Consider the following 27,273-nt stretch of genomic DNA (forward strand, 5'->3'; position numbering starts at 1 on the left):
TGATAAATGAGGTTGGAAAGAGTCCAAATACTTGTTTCACTTTGATATTTATGAATTTTCTTTCACAGTTAATTATTTTCATCTGAAGGTATAATACTACTGTCTTCGAGCATACATTTGTTAATTGTCATGGCATTGAAGAATAAGGCCATTAACAAAGGACGAATAAGGTCGATAAGTGAAGAAAGCTAGTTAATAAGTTTCTTGTTACCCATCAGTAATATAGTAAAGCTTGTTTTTCTTTCTTTTTTTTTCTTTTCAATAAATTGTGCTTATAATTTCTGAATTGTCTTCGGAAATTTGTGGCATCTGACTCAGGCATATCAATTTATCTGCTCTTTGGAAAATGTGTCACTTTCTTTCCAGAAAAGCTTTTATAGGAACATACCTTGATGGATGGGGTCTTCAAATCTTGTCTGATCTGATACCGCTCAATGTACCGAGTTGTCACTGCAGCTAACATGTAAAATGAGTTGAAACATTTGAAATCTGTTTACATCAGCCCAGAATCACAGACTCTTGTCATTTTCTTATCCCCTTGTCTGGTTCAGTTTTGCAACTATAAAGATACAGAGTTAATAAAAGAGGCTTATGGGGGTCATCAAAACTAAAGTCTATTTTCATAAAGTGCTTGCTTATGCATGAGCAAATTCAACCAGATCTCATAATGCAGCCTTTATTCTTGGAGTTATTTATATCTGTAGAATGGCTTTGTTGCAAATTTTAAATACCAAAGACATGTGAGTTCCATGCAAGATTAATTAAATCAGGAATCAGCATCTGGATTCTACGCGGCTTGAGTGAAATAAAGTCGATTGTGCTGACTTTCTCTTATAAACATCTTTCATAACAGATACTGTGGCAAGATTTTTCCAAGGTCTGCGAACTTGACACGGCACTTGAGAACCCACACAGGAGAGCAGCCTTACAGGTTTGACAATGATTTTTACTAAATACCTTGGTACATGTTATAGTAATTAGAGTGGATGTATTGCCATAATTTTAAAGGAGGCTATTTAGTGCATGTCTGTTTGTCCTCGCAATTTTGAGTCAAAGAAGAACTAACTAATAGCTAGGATAAAAGGTAGAAGAGTTCTAATTTTTTAAATCAAGGCTTTGGACATCTCAGTTTAAAAGGTCTAGCAGGGGGCGCCTGGGTGGCTCAGTGGGTTAAAGCCTCTGCCTTCGGCTCAGGTCATGGTCCCAGGGTCCTGGGATCGAGCCCCGCATCGGGCTCTCTGCTCAGCAAGGAGCCTGCTTTCCTTCCTCTCTCTCTGCCTGCCTCTCTGCCTACCTGTGCTCTCTGTCTGTCAAATAAATAAATAAAATCTTTAAAAAAATAAATAAATAAAAGGTCTAGCAGGATCTAGACCTAGGATCTAGATCTAGATCTAGAATAGAATAAGCGTTTAAGAAATGTTAGCTATTTTAAAGACCATTATTATTGTTTTAGTGAGAGAGAGTATGGGGTGGGGAGAGGCAGAGGGGACAGAGGAAGAAAATCTAATTAAGCAGGTTCCATGCCTAGCACAGAATCCGACACGGGGCTCGTTCTCACCACCCTGAGATCATGACCTGAGCTAAAATCAAGAGTCAGACGCTTAACTGTCTGAGCCACCAGGTACTCCCATTTAAAAAACTACTTAATGCTCTCTTTCCTCAATAATTGGTGCACTCTTAATTGACAGTAATCAGAACATTGCAGCCTCTCTTTCTCAAGTCTTAAATCTCTGTGAGGAGTTGACAAGTGGTATGTAACTTTATTTCCCTAATGTAGCTACATATGTATCCCCAGGTCCCATTAGGAGGTTTAAGGTATAGACCTTAAGCCTGGAGAAGTGGGAGACAGTAAGGAAGTAGGAGCAGAAAAGATGAAATAGACTATATTATAGGAAGAGGGGAAATTCTACCAACAATTTCTAAACTGTTTCTTGGCTTATTCTGTTAAATGTCAAAATCAGCCATGTGACACATGGGACATGTGTCTAACTTTAATATTATTGTTTACTAAAAAATGAAAATTATCAAGATCCTCTTCATTTTAAAAATACAATCTACATTGTTTTATGTGCATTGCTTTGCATATAGTGCTAGGTGGTCGTAAATATTTTTTAAAGAATAAATGTGATTTACCTTAAATCACATCGTAATTTCATTCGGCTTTGAAATTCTTATGCGGTGCATATGCTTAAGATTATTTTTGTCTGCATGTTCTCTCTTTCCATTAAAATCAATTATTTTTCAGGTTTCAAAGACTTTATTACATATAAGAAAAAAGAAAGTGGCAGATCAATGAATGCTTATTTGAAAAGAATTGACATTTTAAGAGAAAACTGGAGGGACTTAAGCTCAGCAAATAATAAAGTGTTTTCTTAAATTCTTTCTTTCCTACACGCTTTATAAATTACTAGTCAGAAATGATACTTCTACTTTAATAGAATGGACTTTATAGAATAAATCTCAGAGAGACTCAGAGAGATATAAAAATGGAAGTTGTTAGGTGATTTCACTTTTTGAGAAAAATTTCAGATCCCAGGAATTCTGCTTCAGTGAAGGAAAGATTTCAGCACTTACATTTTGTTATGACCAAGGATCTGGTCTTGACTATATAGTGCTCATTTTGCTCTGTTCTTGAATTTAGTGGTTTTAGTCTACTCCATAAATGGTATGTTTATTTTTAAAAACACAGGCCAGAATTTTGGCATAGCCAGAGATCTTAAACAATTATTTGTCTAGCTCCTCTGTTTTACAAGTGAAGAAATTCAGATGCACAGATGTTAATTGCCTTCTGTAAAGCCTGGTATTAAAAGATCCAGAATTAAAACCCAGACTTGGAGCTCCCATGTCAGAATTTTTATCTCACACCATGATCTCAAAGGCTCCCATGACCCCTGTGTTTACATCCAAATTCTTAATGAGCGTATTGGTCATGATATATGTATTCATTTTAAGAATTTTTAGAAACTTAGACTCCTAACTACCCTAACTAATTTATTGGAGCAGAAAGCAATGAATTTTTTTTTCAGTAGCACTCAAAACTTTTGGCCAAGACATTAGCAGAGGAAAGATACAAAAATAACAGATGATTATTGTGTAGAATGTTCTTATTGGCTGATTTTATCTATATTCGTGTAGATGATGTCTATTAGATTTGGAAAAGCCCCTTTGCATACGAGCAGAAAGCTGGAAGTATGTCAAAGGCAAAATCTCTCTAATTCATGATGTTCGTAGAAAATGTTTTGAGTGAAAAATGTTTGATGGGAGTATAAGTTTTCTCTAGTAGCGTTTTTTAGGTGTTTCTGCTCAGTACAGCACAATTGTGCTAATTGTATCATTATTCTCATTGTAGTGGGCCTTGGGAGTCAACAGAGTAATTGCAGAGGAGGCCATGACTCATATATATATTTTTTTCAAAAGCAGAGGCTAAAATAACACAAATACTATGAATGTGGGGTCTCTTGCATTTTTAAATTAATATTGTAAGTGAGAGGAAAGTTGAGGAACCTCATCATGCCAGGACAGTTTTTTAAGGGGGAAAAATGAAATCAGTCCTTGAGTTGGTTTATTGATACTACGCCAAAGTAACTAGTTTAACAGATTTATTTTCGCCACTGAACTAACTAGACTTCTGGCATCACGTAGAGACAGCCATAGAAACCCAAACACTTCGAGTGGAATGGGTGATTTCTGATGTAGAGCACTCGAACCATTGAGTCTATGTTCAGAAGTGGGAGAAAGACCCTTCACATATGGAAGTATAAGTTCAAGATTGGCTGCTAGGTTAAAAATTTTCACTTAAAAGTCATCTAGAGAAAGCTCTTTTTTTTTTTTTTTTTTAAGCAACACACATACAAAAATCCACACAAACAAATAATGCAGTCTTTACTTTAAAATACCAAAGGAGACTACCCCATAAGTTGTCACTTTTCTTCTTTATCCATAAGAGCTGGGGGGTGTATGGGGTGAGGAGGATACGTTTTTATTTATGTTTAAAGGAGAGCTTCAAAATAACTTACGATTTTTTTTTTTTTTTTAATCACATGGAAGGTAGAAACAATTAGCCAACCAATAACAAGTGTTTTCCTGGAAAAACCGGCCTGGTTCAGAAATGCCACAAACTCTGTAAGAACAGAAATGGAAAGTTGGGGGGAATAAGAAAAGCAGAGATAATGAAGACTTTATTTTATTCCAAAAGTGGAATTTAGTTCCACTTTTACTTTCTTTTTTAACAGTTTAAAGTGGAGGTGCCCGGGTGGCTCAGTGGGTTGTGTCTGATCCTTGGTTTCCATTCAGGTCATGATCCCAGTGTCCTGGGATGGAGCCTGCAGCCCACTCCATGGTCAGTGGGGAGTCTGCTTCTCTCCTTCTCTCTCTGCCCCTCCCCATTCACACACACTCTCTCTCAAATAAATAAGTCTTTTAAAAGATATAGTTTAAAGTTTATTAGAGTAAAGGCTCTGGGGGCTTGTAATCACTATATATTATGAACATTTTATTGTCTGGTGTTGAGATAAACTATTCATGTTGCCTCAGTTTTTAAAGGTTTGGATTCTTTACTGCTCTTTTTGAGAAGATAATGGAAGTTCCTATAGGTTTATCAATTGAGAAAGTGAATCTACCAAGAAACTGTTTAATCTGACTCTGCAATTTTGAATTTAAGAGTGATCTTTTACTTAATTTGAAGAATACGTGAATTTGTTTCATGTTTGTTTACAAAGGATTTATTGGTATTGTCCTAAGTAGAAGGTAAAACCACACTACTATTTCTTTATGTCCTTAATTCTGTGAGGTTTATTGAAAACATGAAAACTGATGACCCTAATAAATTTGGAACCAATCAAATTGTCGATATTTTATTATGGTTTTTCGTAAAGTCATGAAAATCTTTAATGGAATCAAAGTCTATTGGAATTGAAATCTTGCCTGTGGAAATAGTGTTCTTCCTTTTCATTTTCTCTAAAATGTTTTATGGATGATAATTTTGGATATCTGGCTTACGAGTCTTGAGAAATATCTTTTGATTTGCTTGCAAATATTTTCTTTGTGCTTATTTTTCAGATGCAAATACTGTGACAGATCCTTTAGCATCTCATCCAACTTGCAGAGACACGTTCGTAACATCCACAATAAGGAGAAGCCCTTCAAGTGTCACTTATGTGATAGGTGTTTCGGTCAACAAACCAACTTAGACAGACACCTAAAGAAACATGAGAATGGGAACATGTCTGGTAGGTAATCCATTGTGTTAGGAGCAGAAGACGGCTCAATTTTCTTATTTTAAAAGATAATCATGAATAATATTGTATGGCAACTATACTTTTTAAAAAAGAGATAATTATGACTTTTCTTCTCTCCTTTCGCTTTGACACCAGAAACAGATCCTAAAATTTGCAGTATATTTCCCTTTAGCTTATAGAGTACCGTGATTGGTGAATAATATACAACTCAGGGCCTTATTTGGATTGTTTTCTTATTCTCCTGGATTCATCTCAATTATGGGTAATCTCAAAGAGAACTATGACCCAATCTCATAGGAGAGTTATGAATCAGGATTTCCTAAATTGCAGGGAGCAATCTTTCCACATATTGGTGCAAAATGGAGACCCTGGGCATGGCAATGTTTCCACAGTGGCAGCCCCAGAATATTGTGCTCTGAATATTAACTTAGAAACCATGGCTGTGTTTGCAGAGGTCCTACAGTTCAGAGAATATCCCCAGGGTAACTTTTCAGAGATGAGTGATCGAAGATTGTTGACATGATCAGAGCAACCCACAGCAAACGATAGTGGTGTGTGGTTTGGGTCATAAATTCTGATATAGAATTGAGTTAAAAGTGGCCAAAAAATCCTAGCCTTCCCTTAAGTCAGACCTGCCAGCACAGAGTTAGCAGAAGAGATGGTAGTCTTTCTTGCCTATGGCTTCTAAGAGTTAGATAATGAATCATTAATTAGTATTTGCCAACTGGTATATGTGTTTGGAGCCATACTGTAGGGCTGTAATTTGTTTCAAGAGAATCAAGAAAATGCCTTGGGGGCAAGGGAAGGAGCAAGCAGTGGGTTCAGGAAAAGAGATTTTAAAAACAGGAAAAAGTTGAAGTTGTACAAAATGCTATTTTAAGGAAATTATTTTATTATTAATCCTTCTCCCCTTGTACACAGGCACATTGGTTATGATCTTGGAGGGCGACTACATAGAACTGTATTACTGTTTATTTCCCTCTAGGCCAAAAGTCAAATGACTGTGGTCTCAAGATACCAGATTTTAGAGACGGAAGTGTAAAGCAGTCAAAGTCTAAACTGGCCACACGTTCCAACCACGTGCACCCTTTTGGCATTTTCCCATAATTATTCTAATCAAAAGTATTCTGTTTTTGTTTTGTTCTTTTAAAGATTTATTTATTCCAGAGAGGCAGAGGGAGGGGCAGAGGGGGAGAGAGAAGCTCAAGCAGACTACCCACTGAGAGAAGAGCCCGATGTGGGGCTCGATCCCAGGACCCCAAGATCATGACCTGAGCTGAAGTTGAGAATTGGCTCCTTAACCAACTGAGCCACTCAGGTTCCCCTAATCAAAAGCATTTTGGAAAATAATTCAATGAGTTAAAAATGTGACATGTCTAAGTTCAATACTTGTTGCCCGAGATTATAATTTTATTCAGCTGAGAGAGGTTCTCCCCTCTTATTTTGGTCATCTGGACTACGAGGATGAACTGTTAGATTGTAGATATCTTGTGGGAAAGGTAAGCAGCATGAAGTAAGTGTTGGTGTAAATTTGATCACATATAAGTTGTTTATAGTTGTGTAAATTTATAAAAACCTCAAACACATCCTGTGAGAAGATATTCTGATTCTAGTTTTATAGTTAAGGAAGCTAAAAATCATCTTAGAATCAGCAGATCCCATATTGTCCTTTTAATGCTGTCCCACCTCAGTTTCTGGGCTGGTGTGCTAAGTCTACTCACTGCCTTACCCACCAAATCAGAATACAGAATTTTTGGCATGTTTTCAGCCTTTATTTGGTAATGTGCTTTAGCACAGGAGCAATAAATACATATTGCCTACAACCAGGACTGAGTATATAGTTTCTTCTGGAGGAATCTATTTGGGGCTTCTTTATAATTGCTTCACCCCATTTCCTCATTTTATGAGTGAAAATCTGCTCGTGTCACAGTGGGAATGGGAGGAAGCTGTGGGAGAAACATCTTTGGGAGACTGTACCACATGACTTCAGTGGTTCAGGATATTCCCCAAGGTACTTTCATCAGCAGGCGGGTGGTAATTTGGGAAGACGTTGGCCTCCTGAAGTTAACATTATTAATATTCCAAAGAGCCTGTTTTAGGAAACACTGATCAAATGAAGAAGGAATGAGGTTCAAAGTAAGTTGTTCATATCAATAGTAGTCTTTTCCTCAAAAGACTCTCTCCCCACAGGTACGGCAACTTCGTCGCCTCATTCTGAGCTGGAAAGTACAGGTGCCATTCTCGATGACAAAGAAGATGCTTACTTCACAGAAATCCGCAATTTCATTGGGAATAGCAACCACAGTGGCCAGTCTCCCAGGAACACAGAGGAGAGGTAAAGCTGAGTTTTTCCTTTTTAAACTCTCTGATTTCTGAAATAAGTATGTTCCAAATAGATTTTCTGTGCTCACTTTTGTGACACACTGTAACTTCTACCAGTGGTGGCTGGCATTTCTTTAGTGCAGATTAAATACTAAATGCTCTTCTAAGCACTTTCTGTGTATGAATTAATTTAATTATCATAATAGCCCAATGAGGCAGCTACTATTACTATGTAATTTTATCAGTGAAGGAATGGAGACATCACAGGTTAAATAACTTGCCAGAGGCCACATAAGTAATTAATAAATGGGATTCAACCTGGGCCATCTGGTTTCAGAGCCCATGCTTTTACCACCATTCTGTTCTGTTGTTCTTGATAACTAATTAGACTATTTTATCAAAACTTACCAAGCAAAAAGGAAAGCCACCGCAGGGATTCAGTTGATTCAACTGTGGCTACTATTATATATCATGTGTATATTACAGATAATATAATTAGATGTACGTGTGTGTGTGTGTGTGTGTGTGTATAAAATTTGTGGATATATATATATACATATCTGTATATAACATACCTATTGAATATCATTTAAATATCTTTTACCTAAAAAGCAGTTGAGACTTCTTGATATGATTCTGTCACTACCCATGGGCTCTCAGGTGGATATGCATTTAATTCTAGCATGTTTGTTTCAGTGGGTGTGATCATCTCTGTTTTTAGTGACCTGGTGCCTTGCTTACCTCTTGTCATTATCAATATCAAGCATATATGGTTTAATTCCTAAAGAAAAACTTTTAATACTGCTGATAATAATAAATACTTACCTAGTGTTTACATTTTATATGATGTTAATGAAAAATATTTTACCAAAATTACCATATTTAATTTTTCTTATCTCTAAGTTATAATTAAATATCTGATATTGAGAACTAGATCTTTTTTTAACATACCTATCCAAGGGCCTATTAAGTTAGGATGCTGTGTAGTCAATTTTAATGTCAAATGAAATAGTTCATGAAAGCTCCGTTACTTTTCATCACACAAGTATTATTGTTAGTGTCCCCTATTTTTTGATATTATTAAAAGTCAAATAATTGTTTAAGGTAGTTTTTACATTAAGCCAACCTTCACATAAACATTATTTCCCCAGATAAAATGATATATAAAATTCCCCAGATTAAATTATATAAGAGAAGAACTTCTGTTCTTCAACTTATTTAGGGGAAAAAGGAGAGAAGATCTGCTATTACATGACCCTTCCCAAATTCTAAGAATTCTGATAAGAGCTATGACTTTGTGCAGTTGGACATATCTTTTCCTCTGCTTGCGTGCACGCGTGTGTGTGTGTGTGTGTGTGTGTGTGTGTGTGTAAGACAGGCAGAGGATGGAGGGAGTGAGATGAGCATATGGTCAGAAATACAAAGTAGTGTGTAAGTAGTGCCTTACATTTTGATAATAACATTTACATGACACAAAAGAAGTGTTGAACAAAAACCACCATTTGGGTTCTGAGATGCCTTTTCAGATCTTCTAGCCTTTTCTTGGAGATTTGTGAGCCTGCATATAGCTGCGACATCTGGCCTCAACATGTCCAAACAGCACAGAAGTAAGAAGATTGAGTCATTTAACTTCCCCCCTCAACTCCTATTGGGCTACTTTTGATGAATAATTTATCCCCCATAAATTGCCACATTTGAAAGCATAATTAACAAATAGGTTTTCTTAATCATGTTGGCTTTGTTACTTTTGGTTTTCATCCATGCATTCTTTTGTTCTTTTACTTTTTCTTTCATTTTTAAAAAAAAAAACAGTTTCAATCCATTCAAGCTAACTAGTTGGCAGTGTATCTGGAAACTAATAATTTATGTCTGTGCAAAACATGTTTTCATCATTCTTTGATAAAAGTGGTTAAGAGATTGGCTGTATAAAAACATTAATAATGATAATATGACTACTTTTAAGATTTTTACTATGTGCATCTGTCACACCCAACATTGTTTTGTTTTATTTATTTACCCCAGAAAATCTAAGTATTTAATTATCTCTTTTTTTTTTAACATGGGGAAGTGATGGATTACATTACTGATACCTGATCTCCTATAATCTGAAAAATAGTTCTGTTAAATGTGAATAGCCCACATTTCTGTAGCAATAACTTAAATTTCAACAAGCTCTCTGAACTTGGGGGAAGTACCTTAATTTCCCTGGTCGCATATATTTAAAAAGAGGAGATTAGGAGGACATACTCTGTAGTTCAAAGCGTTTGTAATTAATTTGGAACTAAGTTAATTTTGACTTTTAAATATTACAATGAAACTTAAATTCAGTTATACATCTTTTTATTTTTTTAAGATTTTAATTATTTATTTTAGATAGAGAGAGCACAAACTGAGGGAAGGAGAGGGACAAGCAGACTCTGAGCTGAGTGTGGAGCCTGACATGGAGCTCGATCTCACAACTCTGAGATCATGGTCCTGAGCTGAAACCAAGAGCCAGGCGTGCTAAACCGACTGAGCCACCCAGGCACCCTTCAGTTTATATGTTCTTTCTGTTTATTTTAAAGCCTGAGAAATTTGTCCTGCTTTTATAGATGCTCTCAAATGTATCAAATTGGGACTTCTTTGTAATTAAACCCTTTTTTGTAATTACACATTTGAATCACATACTATAATCCTTGTGACCGCAGGCTAAAGAATTGCAAAGGACTTTTAAAATAAAATATTCTTGGGGCGCCTGGGTGGCTCAGTGGGTTAAAGCCTCTGCCTTCCACTCAGGTCATGATCCCAGGGTCCTGGGATCAAGCCCTGCATGGGGCTCTCTGCTCCGCAGGGAGCCTTCTTCCTCCCCTCTCTCTCTGCCTGCTTCTCTGCCTACTTGTGATCTCTCTCTCTCTGTCAAATAAATAAATAAAATCTTATAATAAAATAAAATATTCCTCTTTTGTATCACATTAGACATGCCTGCTAAGTAAGATTCAAAAGATATTTGCACAATTGCATTTTTAGATAATTGCCCACCCTGATGTTCTTCTGAGAAACAGGGAACATTGTTACATTCAGACCATTGAAGATAGTTTGAAAACAGTAAAAATAAGTGAGATCTCCATCATTTCCAAGCTTGAGCAGGATGTCTAAGTGGCATACACCACAAATGTCACCTAGACATATCAAATACCACGTGGTTCCTGACAGCTCTCTTAACATTTTCTTTGAACTCCTAGATTCACTCTAGGCGTGTGTGTTGAAGTTTTTGTCAGTGTTGTTCAGGGATATGAATTTTCCAGAAAACTATTTTTTTTAATGGTGGGCACTTATATGGTAATTAGGTAACATTATGTGGAGAAGAGATATGTGGGCTTTTTATATCATATATAACAGTATCATTTATCAGGCAAAGGTCGGATAAGGAATAGGAGCCTGAGACTGTTTTTCTAGCTCTGCCAGAAACCCCATTTATCCTTTGAATAATCACCCAATTATTATTTTCTTCATTCTCTCATTTGTGAAGTAGCATTACTTTCCCATGGTTGCCATAAAGCATAAACAATAAAAATTTCCTGTAGAAGTGCTGAAAATCCTGAACTATTTTTGGGAAGACATGAGAAGAGAGCCAGCTGCACGTTTACAAATGAAACCAATAATGGGACCTGTTTCCTTTTTTATGCTTTTGAAAGAATGAACGGCAGTCATTTTAAGGATGAGAACGCTTTGGTGACCAGCCAAAATTCAGATTTACTGGATGATGAAGAAGTAGAAGATGAGGTGTTGTTAGATGAGGAGGATGATGACAACGATATTACTGGAAAAACGGGGAAAGAACCAGGGACAAGCAATTTACATGAAGGAAACCCTGAGGATGACTATGAAGACGCCAGCACCCTGGAGATGAGTTGCAAAACATCCCCAGTGAGGTGAGCACCTGGGGTGACATTCGTAAATAAGTAGGCGTAGATACATATAGATGCTTGCAAGTCCTTCTGCTCTGTTTTTCCATTAGGGCAATATTTCAGGCCATGGCAGTTGATGAGCAGTGAATCATAAAAAATACATTTGAATTAGAAAACTGTATTTGGTGATTCCTCTTAAATGGGTGAAACAAGGTAGCCATCGTAATCCACAAGAATAGAAATGCATCGGTGTCTGTGGAACCCTGATTAACCTGAGATGAGAAGAATAAATGAAAATTAGATGAGTACCCAATCATTTATGTAGACTGTACTGTAAAACTCAAAGAAAAATAGAGATTGCAATATTATCTAATTCATTCAAAAATCTTGTATGTTATTAATCAAATATTAGTGAGATCAGTATCACTTAATTTGATATGTATGTAAACTATACAGGTAGATTTTTAAATGGGAAAAGAAATGAACCAAGTAGTTAAATTTATAAGAATATTCTATTTTCATATGGAGAGTGGGTGCTCACTAAGTCTTATCATGACTGGCTTTATTTTAAATGGACGTTATAAACTGTAAATTGTGTCTCCACTGCATTGCTGATTCCACACCATTGACTTTACCTCTTATCTACACTTGCTGTGGTTATGAAGAATCTTAAAACAAACATGTTTTTAAGATACAGTATGTGTAGACACTTTAAAGAACCCAGTAATCGATGCATGCTTCTTGATAGTGCAAATAAAATACAAAGTTTGACAGCTGTATGGATTCAGATGAAAAGTGATTTGGTTGGATAACAAACTGAGAAAGAAAGAAAAAACCCTCTGTGCTTTCCCATTGGTTCATTTTAGGTATAAAGAGGAAGAATATAAAACTGGACTTTCTGCTCTAGATCATATAAGGCACTTCACAGATAGCCTCAAAATGAGGAAACTGGAAGATAATCAATATACTGAAGCTGAGCTGTCTTCTTTTAGTGCTTCCCATGTGCCGGAGGAACTTAAACAGCCGTTACACAGAAAGTCCAAATCACAGGTACATGTTCTCCTGCAGCACAGCGTCATGGCGACATGGTGCCTCCGGCACCAAAAGGCAGATAGTCTCTCTGGGCAATGCTCTAGAGTCTGAACAGGTTCAGTTGCTTAACTCAAAACTTTCCTACCTTGACCCTATGACCGAATCCAAGATGGCTCACCAGCACAGCCATGAACCTGGCTGCCCTCCGCACAGATGCTTCCATGACAAACCTTGTCCTCCAGTAGCTTTTCCCTGACTTTGCAATTCTCTCACTTCTATAGAGGTAGTCCATAATGTTTGCATCTATTTCTGTATGACTTCGGAGGGATTTTTTTTAATTAGTTTGCATCTGTAATTCTTGTCAACCTAAGTGTATTTCCAGACTTTGGTCCCTTATTATGTGTAGTTAATTAACAAGTCATCTAATTTATAGCGTTTAAGAGTAAACTGAGGATCAGAGATGAAATGAGTTGCCCAAAGTCTGTAGCATCTTACTGGCAGAGCTGGAAAGAAAACCAATTTATTTTTAATTGAATGAATGAATGAATAGTACTCATGTTCATTGGGCTCTATGGTATTCTATCAGCACTGTGGAAACAAAAATAAATCCATTTAAGGATCCATAAATACCAATTAAAAGAGCCTCAGTTTTTTATCAGAAAATAAAGGAAGTCAGTACCTTCTGCTGACATCCCTACTCAACAACATTGTTCAGTTCATTTGGGTTAATCACAAAGAAGAAGAAGAAAAGAAGCTTCCTGTTATTACCATATTTGTTGGTCACTTTGGTCTAATTGAATGTGAGCCCACTTCGGAGGTGGCCTGACATATCAAACCACGTGACTGCATTGGCTTCTACATTTAGAAATGCTTTCCGATTTGGCTGAGATGTTTTGGCCTTAGCCATTTGCTCTTAGCAGCAAATGTGGTCATATCTCAACTAAGGTGAGAAAAACATCGTGCTAGTGGGATAATGTAAATTCTTAACTCTCAGTCAATTCAGTAAAATATTGAAGGTATCATGTAAGGTAATAATAGGCAAAAGGAATGTTCGTTTTGCATTGAAGTAGAGGCAGCTCCTTACCCTCAGAGCTTCTAGCTGCGTGAACTTAAGAACATCACATCAAGACTGTGGGTGCCAGTTCTTCATTGTAAAGTGGGATGACTAGAGGCCATATCCAAGGTCTCTCCCTGCTGTATGATTCAATGGGGATAAATATTAATTTTTCAGTTCCTAACATTAACAATAAATTAATAAGAATAGACATCTCATTTTTACTTGGACATAACCATCAGAGGTAGTGAGTATTTTCTTAAACCCTTGGTATCCCATTCTTCCTTCCTAACTGATCGGAGACAAACCAGGGGATGCAGGCTTCCTTTCCTTTCCTTTCCTTTCCTTTCGTTTCCTTTCCTTTTTCTTTCCTTCTCATTTCATTTCTTTTAATTATTCCACCAAAATGCTTATAAGACAACAGTACCTAAAAATTCCTGAAGCTGTCCGGAGTGATTGAAAGCAGAAAGGTCAGGGAACCCAGAGATGAGAGATGTGATCTGTTTCAGTACCAGCATTGTGACATAAAGTCCCTGCCTAGCTGGACTAACAATTACCATCACAAGAAATGCTAGTGTATTTCTTGTATTTTTCAGGTTACTTGATCATGCCGTGTATATCAGTTTAAATATGGTCAGGCCTTTTTGCAAACTAACTTTATTTCATGAGACTTTTTATTCATTCATTCAATTGTTATTCACTGTCAGTGATGTTCAAGGAGTGGATCTTTGTACATGAAAATGTGTATTTTATTTGATTACCAAAAGGCAAGTATTCTATATTTACCATTTTCTAGAATCTGAATAGAGATAGATGACTTACTCAAAACATTCATATATTTACTCTGATTTTTATAGTGATTGAATCCAAGATAGCTGAACAATACAACAGTGGCTGCATTCTGCATAGACACCTCTTTGAAAATTCCCATCCTAAAAATTGATTTCATGACAATAGGTAGTCTTTATATCCAGCACTCTACATTACTTAATCCTTATAATTCCTTCACAGCCCTTTTCGACAAGTTTTTGTTATTATGATCCCCATTTGGTAGGAGAAAAGTGACCTTCAAAGGTAAAGGAACTTCCCCAAGGTCACACAGCTAATCAGAGAGAGGTCAGTGAGAAGCCAGGAACCCAAAGTTTCCTTTCATTTTTCCAAATATTGGAATAGGCTTTGTTAAAGCCATTTCAGGATACTCTTTATCTTGATCTCTAAAAGCGGGTACTTAATAAATAAAAAGTTCAGTGAGTTCAGTGCTCACCTTACTCATATTTTAAACTCTTCAAAGAACAGGGACTGTATATTACTTGTCATTGATTCCCTAGGACCTAGCACAGTGCCTGGCGTAGAGTAGATGCTTAAGAGTTTTTTGTTATATGTCTGTTGAGATTTCGTAGAGGTCCAGAAGGCAAATTGCATACATAAAAGTCAAATGTGTACATTGAGAGCAATGACCCAGCAAATCAGAATCAGCCTACAAGGGCAGATTTTCTAACTGAATGCCATGATTACGGAAGAAACCACAGATTGGCCACATGTCTCAGCATGACTCTCAGAGATGAAATTCTGCTTAACAACAGAGGCATTTGGTCTTTGTTTACAGACAGTGGAATGTCTTTGGCAGGACTTTAATGATCCCACTGCAGCAGCATTTTTGACAGGCAAGTTTAGCAGTGGATGAGACCAACAATAGCAAATCAACAGTGAAAAGTTCACTCACAAGTCAAGACCAAACATTTCATTTGACTATTTTACTTGGCAGCAAATGGGAGATTCTCTGGAACAGTTACTTAGGATTGACATGATAATGGGGAAGAAAGAGCACTTCTTCACAGAGCACTGCCATGTCCTTCTGCTTGGCAGATACTGGAGTTCAAGTTGGTCAGAACGTTGTTGGGTCTTGTGTTGTATTTTATTTTTCGGTAAAGCTGACTTGTTCTACCTGAGCTTGCAAGGTTTTGGGTAGTCAACTCTGAATATTTCGAACATGGAGGGAGACCAGAGAAAGGACACTGGATTAAAAGCTGGGCAGAAATCACTTGTGCTTCTGCCTCTCCACTGTCTAGTTGAGTGACTCGGGGCAAGTTGTGTCACCTTCAGTGCTAGCCCTCAGTTATAAAGTGCAGGAGTTGATGGGAAGGTGTCCTCTACTAGACCCCAGTGCCATCAAGGCAGGTCTATGTCCCCTTCATAGTTGCAGTTTTGATTGCAAGCACACAATAATATTTTTGGTGGCTTGAACAGGTGCACAAACAGTGGCTGGATGACATATTTATGCTTGGGTAGGGGGATGACTCGTGTTTCTCAGTGCAGACACTTGACATTTTCGGTTGGACAATTCTTTTTTTTCTTTTTTTTTGGTCCTGTAGGACATGTATTTTTGTGGTCCCCAGGCACTGAAGACCAGCAGTAACACCACGTCATTACGATGACAAAAAGGGGCCCATGCTTTTCCAAACACATCCATGAGGGATGCTCCTAACTCTGAGTCCCATTCCCCCAACAATATTCTTCGAATTAAAAGTGATGTTTTTCAGTGCCACTTACTGAGTCTCTCCTTTTTACCCCAGGCATATGCTATGATGTTGTCATTGTCTGACAAGGAGTCCCTCCATTCTACATCCCACAGTTCCTCCAGCGTGTGGCACAGTATGGCAAGGGCTGCGGCGGAATCCAGTGCCATCCAGTCCATAAGCCACGTATGACGTTACCAAGGTCGACCAGAGTGGGACCAAGTCCAACAGTAGCATGGCTCTTTCATCTAGGACGATTTAAAAGACTGCCGAGCAGAATGCCTTAGAAACCTGAAGGGTCACTCATTTAAAGTCTGGTGACCTTAAACTGAATGCTTAAAAAAAAAAAAAAAAAGAAAGAAAGAAAGAAAAAGAAAGGAAAAGAAAGAAAAAAGAAGCTATTTATTCTCGATATTTTGTTTTGCACAGCAAAGGCAGCTGCTGACTTCTGGAAGGTCAATGCAACTTAACGTGATTCGGTGAGAATGAGCAACTTGCGGGCAGGAGGCGTCCTGGTCCGCCCTGCCCTGGGCTGTGGGCAGGCGCGAGGGCTGTGGGGATGGCGGCATTGACACGAATGAACACTCCGTAGAGACTGAATTCTCTTTTGTACAAGATCACCTGCCACATGATTGGGAACAGTTGCTTTTAATTACAGATATGATTTTTTTTTCTTTGTTAAAGTTTTATGTAATTTAACCCTTTGAAGATGGAAGTAGTTGGATGAAATGCACACTCGATTATTATAGAAACTGATAACAGGGAGTCCTCATTCCCCCTTAACTTTTGCCTTCTTAAGTACATTGTGTAAAACTAGGGAAAAAGGGTATGTGTATATTGTAAACTATGGAAGTTCCAGCGCTCAAAGAGGTTAAGTCAGTGAAGTAACCTGTTCATCACCAGTCCCGCTGTACCACTACACTAATAAAATGTTTGCCAAATCCTTGTAATAACATCTTAATTTTAGACAATCATGTCACTGTTTTTTTAATGTTTAATTTGTGTGTGTGTTGTGTGTATCATGTATTTATTTGCTGGCAAACTATTTTTTGTTGATTACAATAGCACTGTTCCAGTCAGCCACTACTTTCTGACGTCTGAGGCACGCCCCTTTCTGAACTGCAAGGACCAAGGTGACTCGACCTGTGTATGGGAGTGCCAAATGGTGTTTGGCTTTTCTTAACATTCCTTTTTTGTTGTTGTTTTGTTTTCCTTCTTAATGAGCTAAATATGAATAGATGCAACTTAGTTTTTGTAATACTGAAATCGATTCAATTGTATAAACGATTATAATTTCTTTCATGAAAGCATGATTCTTCTGATTAAAAACTGTACCCCATATTTTATGCTGGTCGTCTGCAAGCTTGTGCGATGTTATGTTCATGTTAATCCTGTTTGTAAAATGAAGTGTTCCAGACCTTATGTTAAAAGAGAGAAGTAAATAACAGACTGTATTCAGTTATTTTGCCCCTTATTGAAGAACCAGATTTGTTTTCCTTTTCTTTTGTTTGTTTGTTTGTTTGTAATCTCATTTTGAAATAATCGGCAAGTTGAGGTACTTTCTTCAAATGCTTTGTACAATATAAACTGTTATGCCTTTCAGTGCATTACTATGGGAGGAGCAACTAAAAAATAAAGACTTACAAAACTGGTTATTTTTTCCACTGTGTGATATTTTTCCTTCTTGTGCAATTTTAGGGATCCAATGATTTAAAGATATGATGTCTGGGAACTTGATGCCCTGATAGATACATGGAATGTCAAACATGGGTGTATTGTTTTGAGATGACATAGGGATAGACCTTGACCCACAGGAAATTGGGACTCTGACCCATTCTTCTGAACTTTCTCTGTGCAGCGCAGTCAGGGCTCATTTGCGATGTCACAGGGTCCTGGGTCTTACACCACATCCACAGCACCCATGCTAGTTAGTACAGAGAGTTACCTCCTGTTTTTCTACTCAACTTTATATAGTGCGTCCTAAAAGTTGTTCTGATTTCAACTTTTTTTTTAAAGATTTTATTTATTTATTTGACAGAGATCACAAGTAGACAGACAGGCAGGCAGAGAGAGAGAGAGGGAAGCAGGCTCGCTGCTGAGCAGAGAGCCCGATGCGGAACTCGATCCCAGGACCCTGAGATCATGACCTGAGCCGAAGGCAGCGGCTTAACCACTGAGCCACCCAGGCGCCCCCTCAATTTTTGTTTTTAATTACAATTACTGTTCACTGATTCGTAAGACCAAAACAAACAAACAAACAAACCCTTTAACTTTTTTATATTCCTTCTAAGTCTTTGTCCACATGCAAAATATCATTTTTATAGTTATAATCAGAGTATAGAAATGATGTTGTGTTTTCTTTATTTACTGTGACAAAAAAAAAGTCAACGCATGTTACAAATTCTTCAGATGAATAATTTAGCAGTCGCCCCATGTTCCATCAGGTTTGATATACTATAATTTCTTCAACTATTTCACTTTTATTGAAGATTTAAGTTTTTTTTTTTTTTTTAAAGAAAGAGATCACAAGTAGGCAGAGAAGCAGGCAGAGGGGGAGGGGGAAGCAGGCCCCCTGCTAAGCAGAGAGCCCGATGTGGGGCTTGATCCCAGGACCCTGAGATCATGACCTGAGCTGAAGGCAGAGGCTTAACTCACTAAGCCATCCAGGCGCCCCTGAAGATTTAAGCTTTCTGATATTCACTAATGCAAGCAGTGGAATTTTAATTTTCATGCACAAAATTGATTTTGTATGTTCGTATATGTACGTACAGAGGTGAAATGTGAGAAATAGTATTTCCATATGATAAATTCTCTGGTTGGGGAGCAATTATGAATTCTTCCTACTCCTTAAATATAATGTTGATTGTTTTTAGAATATGGGAATTTCAGTGTTCGCTGACTATAGAGATTTTAACAAGACCTGAAGAATAAATAATTATGACACATTGAAGAATAAATAAGTATGACCCATAGAAATAATAATAATTATTATAATAAAACTAATCTCTTCATTTACTCATTCTTAGCCACACTGCCAGATACAAAGAGAATCTCCTCACATTCTAAATGTCAGTAGTATAGGAATTAAATATATAGGGTATAAATATTGATCATTTTTAATAGAAAGCGTGTATAAGAGAAAACATTCAGGAAATCTACATAAAATATAAATCTGGCCTATGAAGAAGACTCTAATATTGGGGACATATTGGGGATCTGGAACACGCAGTACATTTTTCTTTCTTTTAAAGAATGTGCCTATAAATTCTGCAGCAGCTTGAATACTCTCAATGCTACTAAATTCTTGTTAGGTTTTGAGCATGACATTTCAGTTGTTTGCTAATACTCAGTCCCTCCGAATTCCAAAAAGGCTTTCAAGCCTTATGTTTCTGCAGTTTTTCCATTCTTTCCGCCAGCAGTCCTCCACCGCGGGCCCCTGTGGGGACTGGGGAGATACGGTAGAGACACTATTGGATTTGGAAACCCAAGGCCTGGGTCTGAGCTCTGGCTCTGCCGCTTCACTGGCTTCGAGGTCTTAGGCAAGTCACATACCTCTCAAAATCTCATCTATGAAACCGGGGTCATGACACTTGCTTCTGCTGCTACTGCTTTGGGTTTCTGTGAATGTCCAAAAACCAAAATACATTTTTGGAAAGATTGGGTAAGAGTTCTGTCCAAGCAAAGCATTTTATAATTTTCATGGTAGTCATTCAGGAAACATAATATATGCCTATATCTATCCATATGTGTATGCATGTGTGTATCTACAGACACCCAAACACAGACACTATGGTAAGAGAAAAATTTTAGGATATGACAGAAATGTACCCTAGACTCTACAGAACTGGATGTGTTTTCTAGGAAAAAAATGTTAAGAGATATTTCTTGAACAAATATGTGTCTTTGAAAACTAAAGCTCAGCCCTTTGAAAACATAAGTTTTCAGTGTAATTGTTGAGAGCTCTCAAAAAAAAATTTTTTTTTAAAGATTTTATCCATCCACTTGACAGACAGAGACCACAAGTAGGCAGAGAGGCAGGCAGAGAGAGAGAAGAAGGGAAGCAGACTCCCCACTGAGCAGAGAGCCCAACATGGGGCTTGATCCCAGGACCCTGGAATCATGACCGGAGCCGAAGGCAGAGGCTTTAACCCACTGAACCACCCAGGTGCCTCGAGAGCTCTCAAACAATTTAAGGAGAGTTAAGAAAGCATCTTCAAGGAGTAAGCACCTTCATATTTCTATTTTCAGATAATGTCCCTCAACCCGCCTTATTTCTGTACGGAATAAATAAGTTATCCATTTTTTAAATTGCCTGCTCTGTCAGTGTCCTGCTGGGAACGGACACATCCATGACCTCTGTTAGTCATTACAGTACAGGCAGCGTTCCTCGTTTCACAGATGAGGAAACCGGAGCTCAGAGAGCTTAAGGACCTCGCTCAAAGTGACCCAGCCGGAAACTGGCTGACATTCCAGGGGTGCTGGCTCTGTAGCCCACTCTTAGCCAAGAGTCTCAGGCCTCCTGATTTAGGCACAGCTAACAAAAGTCCAAAAGGAATGTTCCAAATCAAAGAAATGTGTCCACAGAGAGTAAAGCTGTCAGAGATGCAAATGTGCCCGGGAGACATTTAGGCGTCTGAGTCTTGGCTGTAAAGAGTTTGAAAGGTGAGTGCCAAGCACTGGGTTCCAAGCTTTTTCTATTCAGGTTATCTCAAGTCAGAACCAGCAATACCAGTGCTTTTTTGAATGATCCTAAATGCTTCCTTAATGAGAGAAGAGCCTTTGTAATCTTGTTTGCAAATTCATAGCAGGTGGCTTGAGTTTCCTCCTTACTCTTTTGGGAAAAAAAAAACAAACCTACATTTTGAAATTATTAACATGGAATGAATTAAGCCCCTTCTAAAATGGTTAGCAGACTCATCAGGAGAGAAAGCAAATGCAAAAGCAAGTGAAGTTAAGAAGTTTGGAGAGCCAAAAAAAAAAAAAAAAAAAAGAAAGAAAAAGAAAAGAAAGAAAGAAAAGAAAAAAAAATTTGGAGAGCCAGCCAGCTCTTCCCCCAGACACTGAGGCTGGGATTTAATTGTCCATTATATTTCACAGAACCCATTTCTGAATATAAGAGACTGTCCTTGGTGCAACATTTATTTAGAAAAAGGATGTAGGATGGCTACTATTAAAAAAAAATCCAGAAAATAATGAATGCTGGTGAGAGGGTGGAGAAATTGGATCCTTTGTGCACTGCTGGTGAGAATGTGAATTGGTGTGGGCACTCTAGACAACAGTACAGAAGGGCCTCAAACAGTTATAAATAGAACTCCCCTACGATCCAGAAATCCCAATTCCGGGTAGACACCCAAAAGGAGTTCAAAGCAGGGTCTCAAAGAGATATGTGTACATTCATGTTCACGGTAGCATCGTTCACAGGAGCTGAAGAATGCAAGCAGCCCAGATGTCTATTGATGGATAAAGAAACAAAATGTGTTGTAGCCACAGAGTGGAATATTATTCAGTCTCAAACAAGAAGGAAATTCTGACACATGTTCTAACATGGATAAACCTTGAGGATACGATGCCAGGTAAAATAAGCTAGTCACAAAAAGACACTGTATGACTCCACTCATCTGAAGCACCTAGAATCGTCAAATAAATAGAGATAGAGAGTAGAATGGTGATTGCCAGTGGCTGCGGGCAGGAAGGAATAGGGAGTTGTTTAATTGATAGAGTTTCAGTTCTGCAAGATAAGAGTTCTGGAGATTGGTTACAAAATACTGTGAATGCACTTGCCACTGCTTCAAAAGGGCTAAGAAAATAATTTTTATGTTAAGTATAGTTCACTATAATAAAAAAGAAAACAAAATAAAATCCTGCTCTATCCACATCATTCTTTAAGCTGAAAGAATCTAATTCTATTTAACTCAAGCAGAGAAGCAAATTACCAGAGGGATACAGGAGAGCTCATAACAATTAGAGAGCAAGCTGGGGAATCAAGCCTAGGACATAATCCAGAACCAGTGAGCAGGAGCCCATGGGACACCTCTTAAGCTGTCATCAGCAGGATGGATCAACTACCACTATGTTCAGTCTTTCTTGTCACTCTGTGTCCAGATTAAAACTCTAGGGATAGACCATGAAACTGGCCCTCCTGCAAACCCTTGACCTGCAAACCCTTGACCAAGAGCACCATTAAAGGTAGGGCACTAAAGGCTAGTTTCCATATAACTAAATTGAGAAGCTCCTCACAGATGAGTGAGAATGAATGATGGATGTCAAAAACAATGCATCTTCACACCACTTGATGATAGGGAAACGTAAGGAAGGTAATACATAAGGATCAAGACTTTCAGGGAAGGACACAGGATTTGGTAATTTTAAGGGCCATCAGAGGGATAACCTGATAGCATGTACAAAATTAGGACTGCTCCAGAAATTGAAAGACCTACAATTCTCACGGGAATAATTGTTCCAGAAAATTCTTGATGTAAAGATTTTTGTTAGAGTGTGTGTGTGTTCATACTTTTAATGCTTCCATCATGACTCCTACTGACAATTCTGCCAAGATTGGCAATAAAAGGGGTGCCTGGGTACTCAGATATTAATCGTCTGCCTTGGGCTCAGGTCATGATCCAGGGTCCTGGGATCGAGCCCCACATTGGGCTCCCTACTCCACAGGAAGCCGCCTTCTCCCTCTCTCACTCTCCCTGCTTGTGTTCCCTCTCTTGCTGTGTCTCTCTGTCAAATAAATAAATAAAATCTTCAAAAAAGCGGGGGTGGGGGGGCACCTGGGTGGCTCAGTTGGTTAAACGACTGCCTTCGGCTCAGGTCATGATCCCGGAGTCCTGGGATAGTCCCCCATCAGACTCCCAGCTCCATGGGAGTCTGCTTCTCCCTCTGACCTCCCCTCTCATGCTCTCTCTCACTCTGTCTCTCTCTCTCTCAAATAAATAAATAAAATCTTGGGAAAAAAAAAAAAAAAAGATGGGCAATAAAATTGTAGCCAAGTAGCCATGGGTTAACCAGAATTTAAGCAGACTGATTCATAAGAGAATTTGCAAACTTCCATGGGATGTATGAGTTGTCATGGTCAGTAAGAAACTGAAGCGTTTGAATCAAAAGCATCCAGTTAATCAATGTCTAGAAAGGAAACAGAAAGCGCTCTAAATATTTAAAGCAGAGAAGGATTCAAAGCAAACGGCTACACATAAAGAATTGGAAGTTCTGGAAGAGCAAAAGGAAGACTAGAAAATAAACCAGAGACCAGGAAGTGGCCCGCCCCTCCCCACACCCTCCAGAGTCCTGGAGGCACAGCCATGGTAGCTCCTACTGCCCCCGCACTGCTGGCACTGAAACGCTGGTGCTGCTACTCAGGGAGTCACTCTTCCTGCTGCCTTCTCAACTGCCCCCAGTGCCTTCCATCACACCTCACTAGAAGCCAGCTGGGGAAGGAGCTTTTCCAGCATCCAGCCCCCAGTATACAGAGGAACAGTGGGACTGGGGCTGAATACTAACAGACCACATTTGATATAGGACCAGCTAAACTGAGCAGATAAACTAGATTAGTGGAGAAATCCTCTGCTAACTTCTCATTGGTTTTAGAATGGTTATCAGCATATCAACATGGCCTCCAGGGCCCTCCATGTGTTTGTGCCTACCTCTCTAGTCTGGCCCCACTTGCCTGAAACCACTCTCGTTCAGCAAGTTCAACTTCACTTTCAAGGACTTCAGACACGGCAGTCTGCGAACTTGGAATACTCCCTCTTGTTTCTCTCTCTATCCAGACCCACTACCATCCGCACATTTTTGGTTGATTAAACTAATTTACTCTTCAGATTTTAACTTATCTGTTCCTTTTTGAGAGAAACTTTTCCTGATATCTTCGACTCCCCTCCACCTATGAATGTAAAGGACCAGTCCTGTTGTAGTCTCTCATCAAAGCATTTAACTACATATTTCATGCACCTGTTACAGTTTGTAACTGTATGTATATCCATGAATAATTTACTATCACTGTCCCTACAATCTTAAGATCCATGAATGTTCTATGTCTACTTTGATCAATGTTATACCCCAAGTAGTTAGTACAGAGGATGACACATTGTGACTATTCTATACATTTTACGTAATTAATGATCAAATAAATGAGTTGACCAAAAGGGTGTATATCAAACCAGTATCAGTGGTCATCTCTAAAATTGGAGTGGAAAAAACTTACTTTTTATGGTATATAGTTTTATTTTAATGCTTTCAACAAGAAAGAATTAACTTTTATGTTTAAAAACCACACATTTGGGGCACCTGGGTGGCTCAGTGGGTTAAAGCCTCGGCCTTCAGCTCAGGTCATGATCTCAGTGTCCTGGAATCGAGCCCTGCGTCTGGCTCGCTGCTCAGCGGCGAGCCTGCTTCCTCCTCTGTCTGTCTCTGCCTGCTTCTCTGCCTGCTTGTGATCTCTGTCTGTCAAATAAATAAATAAAATCTTTAAAAAATAAAAAATAAATAAAAATAAAAAACTCACATTTTTTGGATATACCTCCTGATTAAGAGACTCTCAATTCTAAGAATTCATCCTAAGAAGCTAATTAGCATTACACACTCATATTTGTACACATGGATGTTCACAAAAACATTAATAATTAAAAATGATTATCAGCATAGAGGTCAAACAAATGAGACTTGCTGAAGTAAATTCTGCTGTGTCTGCATGACTATGGTTAAGTAAAAGGACAGAAAGTGCTTACATATTAAATGAACAGTAAGGTACAATTGGCTAGAAGCTATATTTTGTCACATTTTGCTAGCTGGTAGAATTATGGATGAATTTTATTTGTCTTCTTTTTTTTGCTTATTTTCATTTTTTACATTATTTAAAAGTAAGCATGTGTTACTTTTTAAATAAGAGAAACATTATTATAAAGACAAGCAAAAAAAAATGTCTTCCAAATTAAGTAAATAGTACAAAGAGAAAAACAACAAAAAAAGGTCTTAACCAAGAGAGTGAGGGAGGTGTTTTTCAGATGGTCAATTGCGAGCTGACTGAGGCCAACCTGTTGACTATGCAAATGACAACAGTGAGATCTATGAAGAGAAATGCTGGTTTTATCCAAGGTCCAAGGTCACACAGCTGGTTTCAAGTCCAAACCCACTGCCTTCTGGAACACTATAGTGTGAACTGTTGTCTCAGTAAGGAGTAGGGTATGAGCACCGTAGGGTAAAATCCTGATGTCCAACAAGGGAGCTTAAGTCAAGGGTTTTTTTAATGAGCTCAAGTGTTAGATTACCTCCAAATATGCCCAAATTGACTCCATGCCCTAGGTTCTAGACCTTATTTGAACACGTTTTTATGTGCAATTAACAATATAAAAATGTCTTCAAGGTAATAAAGTTATTATACATACTAAAATTAGAGTTATAGTATCTATTTCCCATATTATTGATTTATGTTTATTACATTTTCATTTGGGGCTCTAGCTACTCATCAGAAATTGGGCTCCTTTAACCAGCTGAATGGTGTTGCGCTCATATAGGCAAGAAAGAAGTGGTCAAAAGCATCTTGTGTCAAAACCTTGCTCCAATTTGACATCTCAGAAGGTGGAATTGACTTCTAATGCTTTTTCTACATTATTGCTCTGCAGGATAAAATTTTGGCTTCTTTCAATCATCTCTTATAGACAGTGGTATCTTTAAATCAAGATATGTACATCAGTAGAACAAAGAATCAGAGATTTTACCAAAGAAGCAAAATTAACAAGACTAGCAGGAGGCCAGCTAGTGTCACGACCTTGTCAAAAAATATCTCCTCACCATCACCATTGAAGTCATCTTGGTCTGGAACAGTCACATTCTTTTCACCTAAGATAAACATGGATTTTTCTAGATGCAGGGACATATTAAGTGATTTCAGTCAGTATTATTGTGTCTTAGTGAATTGATCCTTTTCTCTGTGGTAGCAAGGGGAGGGGATATTTTCTGAAGAGATGACAGTAGGGTAAAAAAGGAATGTGAGGGGACAGATTGGAGGCCCTCTCTGAATGGAAAGGCTGGTGCAGATAAAACGGGGGGGGGGGGGGGGGCAGCAATCTAAGCATTCTATTTACCTGGGAGGGGAAAAGATTCCAGAAGGTCAAGAGGACAGTGCCAGCTTCTTTGTCTTGCTTTGCTTTGCTCTGTTTTTGTCAAGGACCAATTCTCTCATCAAATTCAGTTCCTAAAAAGAAGGGTGTGGACTAAGGTCTTCCATGTGACAGATTCAAATGAAGGTAATGGAAGAATAAATTGGGAATCTCAGTGAAAAATTTTTGAGAAATAAATTTATTGTGATAGCAGAAATATTCAATTAGATCTCTGGCTTTATAAACCACTTTTGAACAATGACAACAAAAAATATGGACTAAAGGGTAGAGACTTACAGGGCCACCCAGGTGGCTCATTTGGTTAAGCATCTGCCTTCAGCTCAGGTTATGATCTCAGGGTCCTGGGATCGAGTCCAGCATTGGACTCCCAGGTCATCAAGGAGTCTGCTTCTCCTTCTGCTGCTTCCCCTATTTATTCTCTCTTATACTCTCTCTCTCTCTTTCTGTCAAGTAAATAAATAAAATTTTTTTTTAAAACAAAGGATAAAGACTTGCATTATTTCACTCTGAATTTCTTCAGTGGTCTTTTTGGAAAAGCATTCCCCTATTGGCATTACTAATTTAGTGTCCACTGTTATTTAAATGGGTGATGTTTTCCATACTGTTCTTTCATGTACTTAAAATCAGTCCTTTTCCTCCTCATATTCTTCCAGTGAATGCAATACATTTTGTAGAATTAACTAAAAAGTAATTTCTAGCTCCTTTCATTTTTTTCCTAAAATGCCATCCAAAGATATAAAAAATTAAAGAATCATTAGAGAAAACGGGATTTTCTTTTCATTCATATTATAATCATTCAGAAAAGATTCAGGACCACCTCCTAGGCTTAATCGACTACCACAGTTCTTGCAAAAGCAAGAGCAATATGGAGAACATACTAAGGGAGAGTCAAAGAGACCTGCAGTCTTAGCATTTTTGCCACAAACTAGCTGTGAAATCTCATAGAACAGCAATTCCCAAATTTTAACCATTTATATAATACTGCTTTTTCGCTCTATCTATATACCATCAGTATTATTAACTTAACATTTTTTCATCTCGATTCATTTTTTACACCTTAATAATTTTCTTTTAGAAGAACTTGTCAATAGAAAGCCACTTTCC

General features: G+C 38.0%; 1 protein-coding gene across 13 annotated transcripts in view; it reads left to right on the top strand.

Annotated features, from left to right (window-relative positions):
* Positions 1–17,701, top strand: part of MECOM (MDS1 and EVI1 complex locus) — a 552,991-nt gene extending 535,290 nt beyond the window's left edge. For 12 of the 13 annotated variants that reach the window (XM_046002460.1, XM_046002458.1, XM_046002461.1 and 9 more), the window contains 6 exons: positions 854–931; positions 5,059–5,228; positions 7,428–7,572; positions 11,234–11,470; positions 12,313–12,496; positions 16,106–17,701. In XM_046002460.1, coding sequence (XP_045858416.1) covers positions 854–931; positions 5,059–5,228; positions 7,428–7,572; positions 11,234–11,470; positions 12,313–12,496; positions 16,106–16,240 — 949 coding nt within the window. In that variant the 3' untranslated portion in view covers positions 16,241–17,701. The remainder of the gene's footprint in view (positions 1–853; positions 932–5,058; positions 5,229–7,427; positions 7,573–11,233; positions 11,471–12,312; positions 12,497–16,105) is intronic. The other variant, XM_046002464.1, reaches the window with a different exon arrangement.
* Positions 17,702–27,273: the final 9,572 nt, after the last annotated feature.

Source organism: Meles meles, chromosome 4 (assembly GCF_922984935.1).
Source record: "Meles meles chromosome 4, mMelMel3.1 paternal haplotype, whole genome shotgun sequence".
Lineage (NCBI taxonomy): Eukaryota > Metazoa > Chordata > Mammalia > Carnivora > Mustelidae > Meles > Meles meles.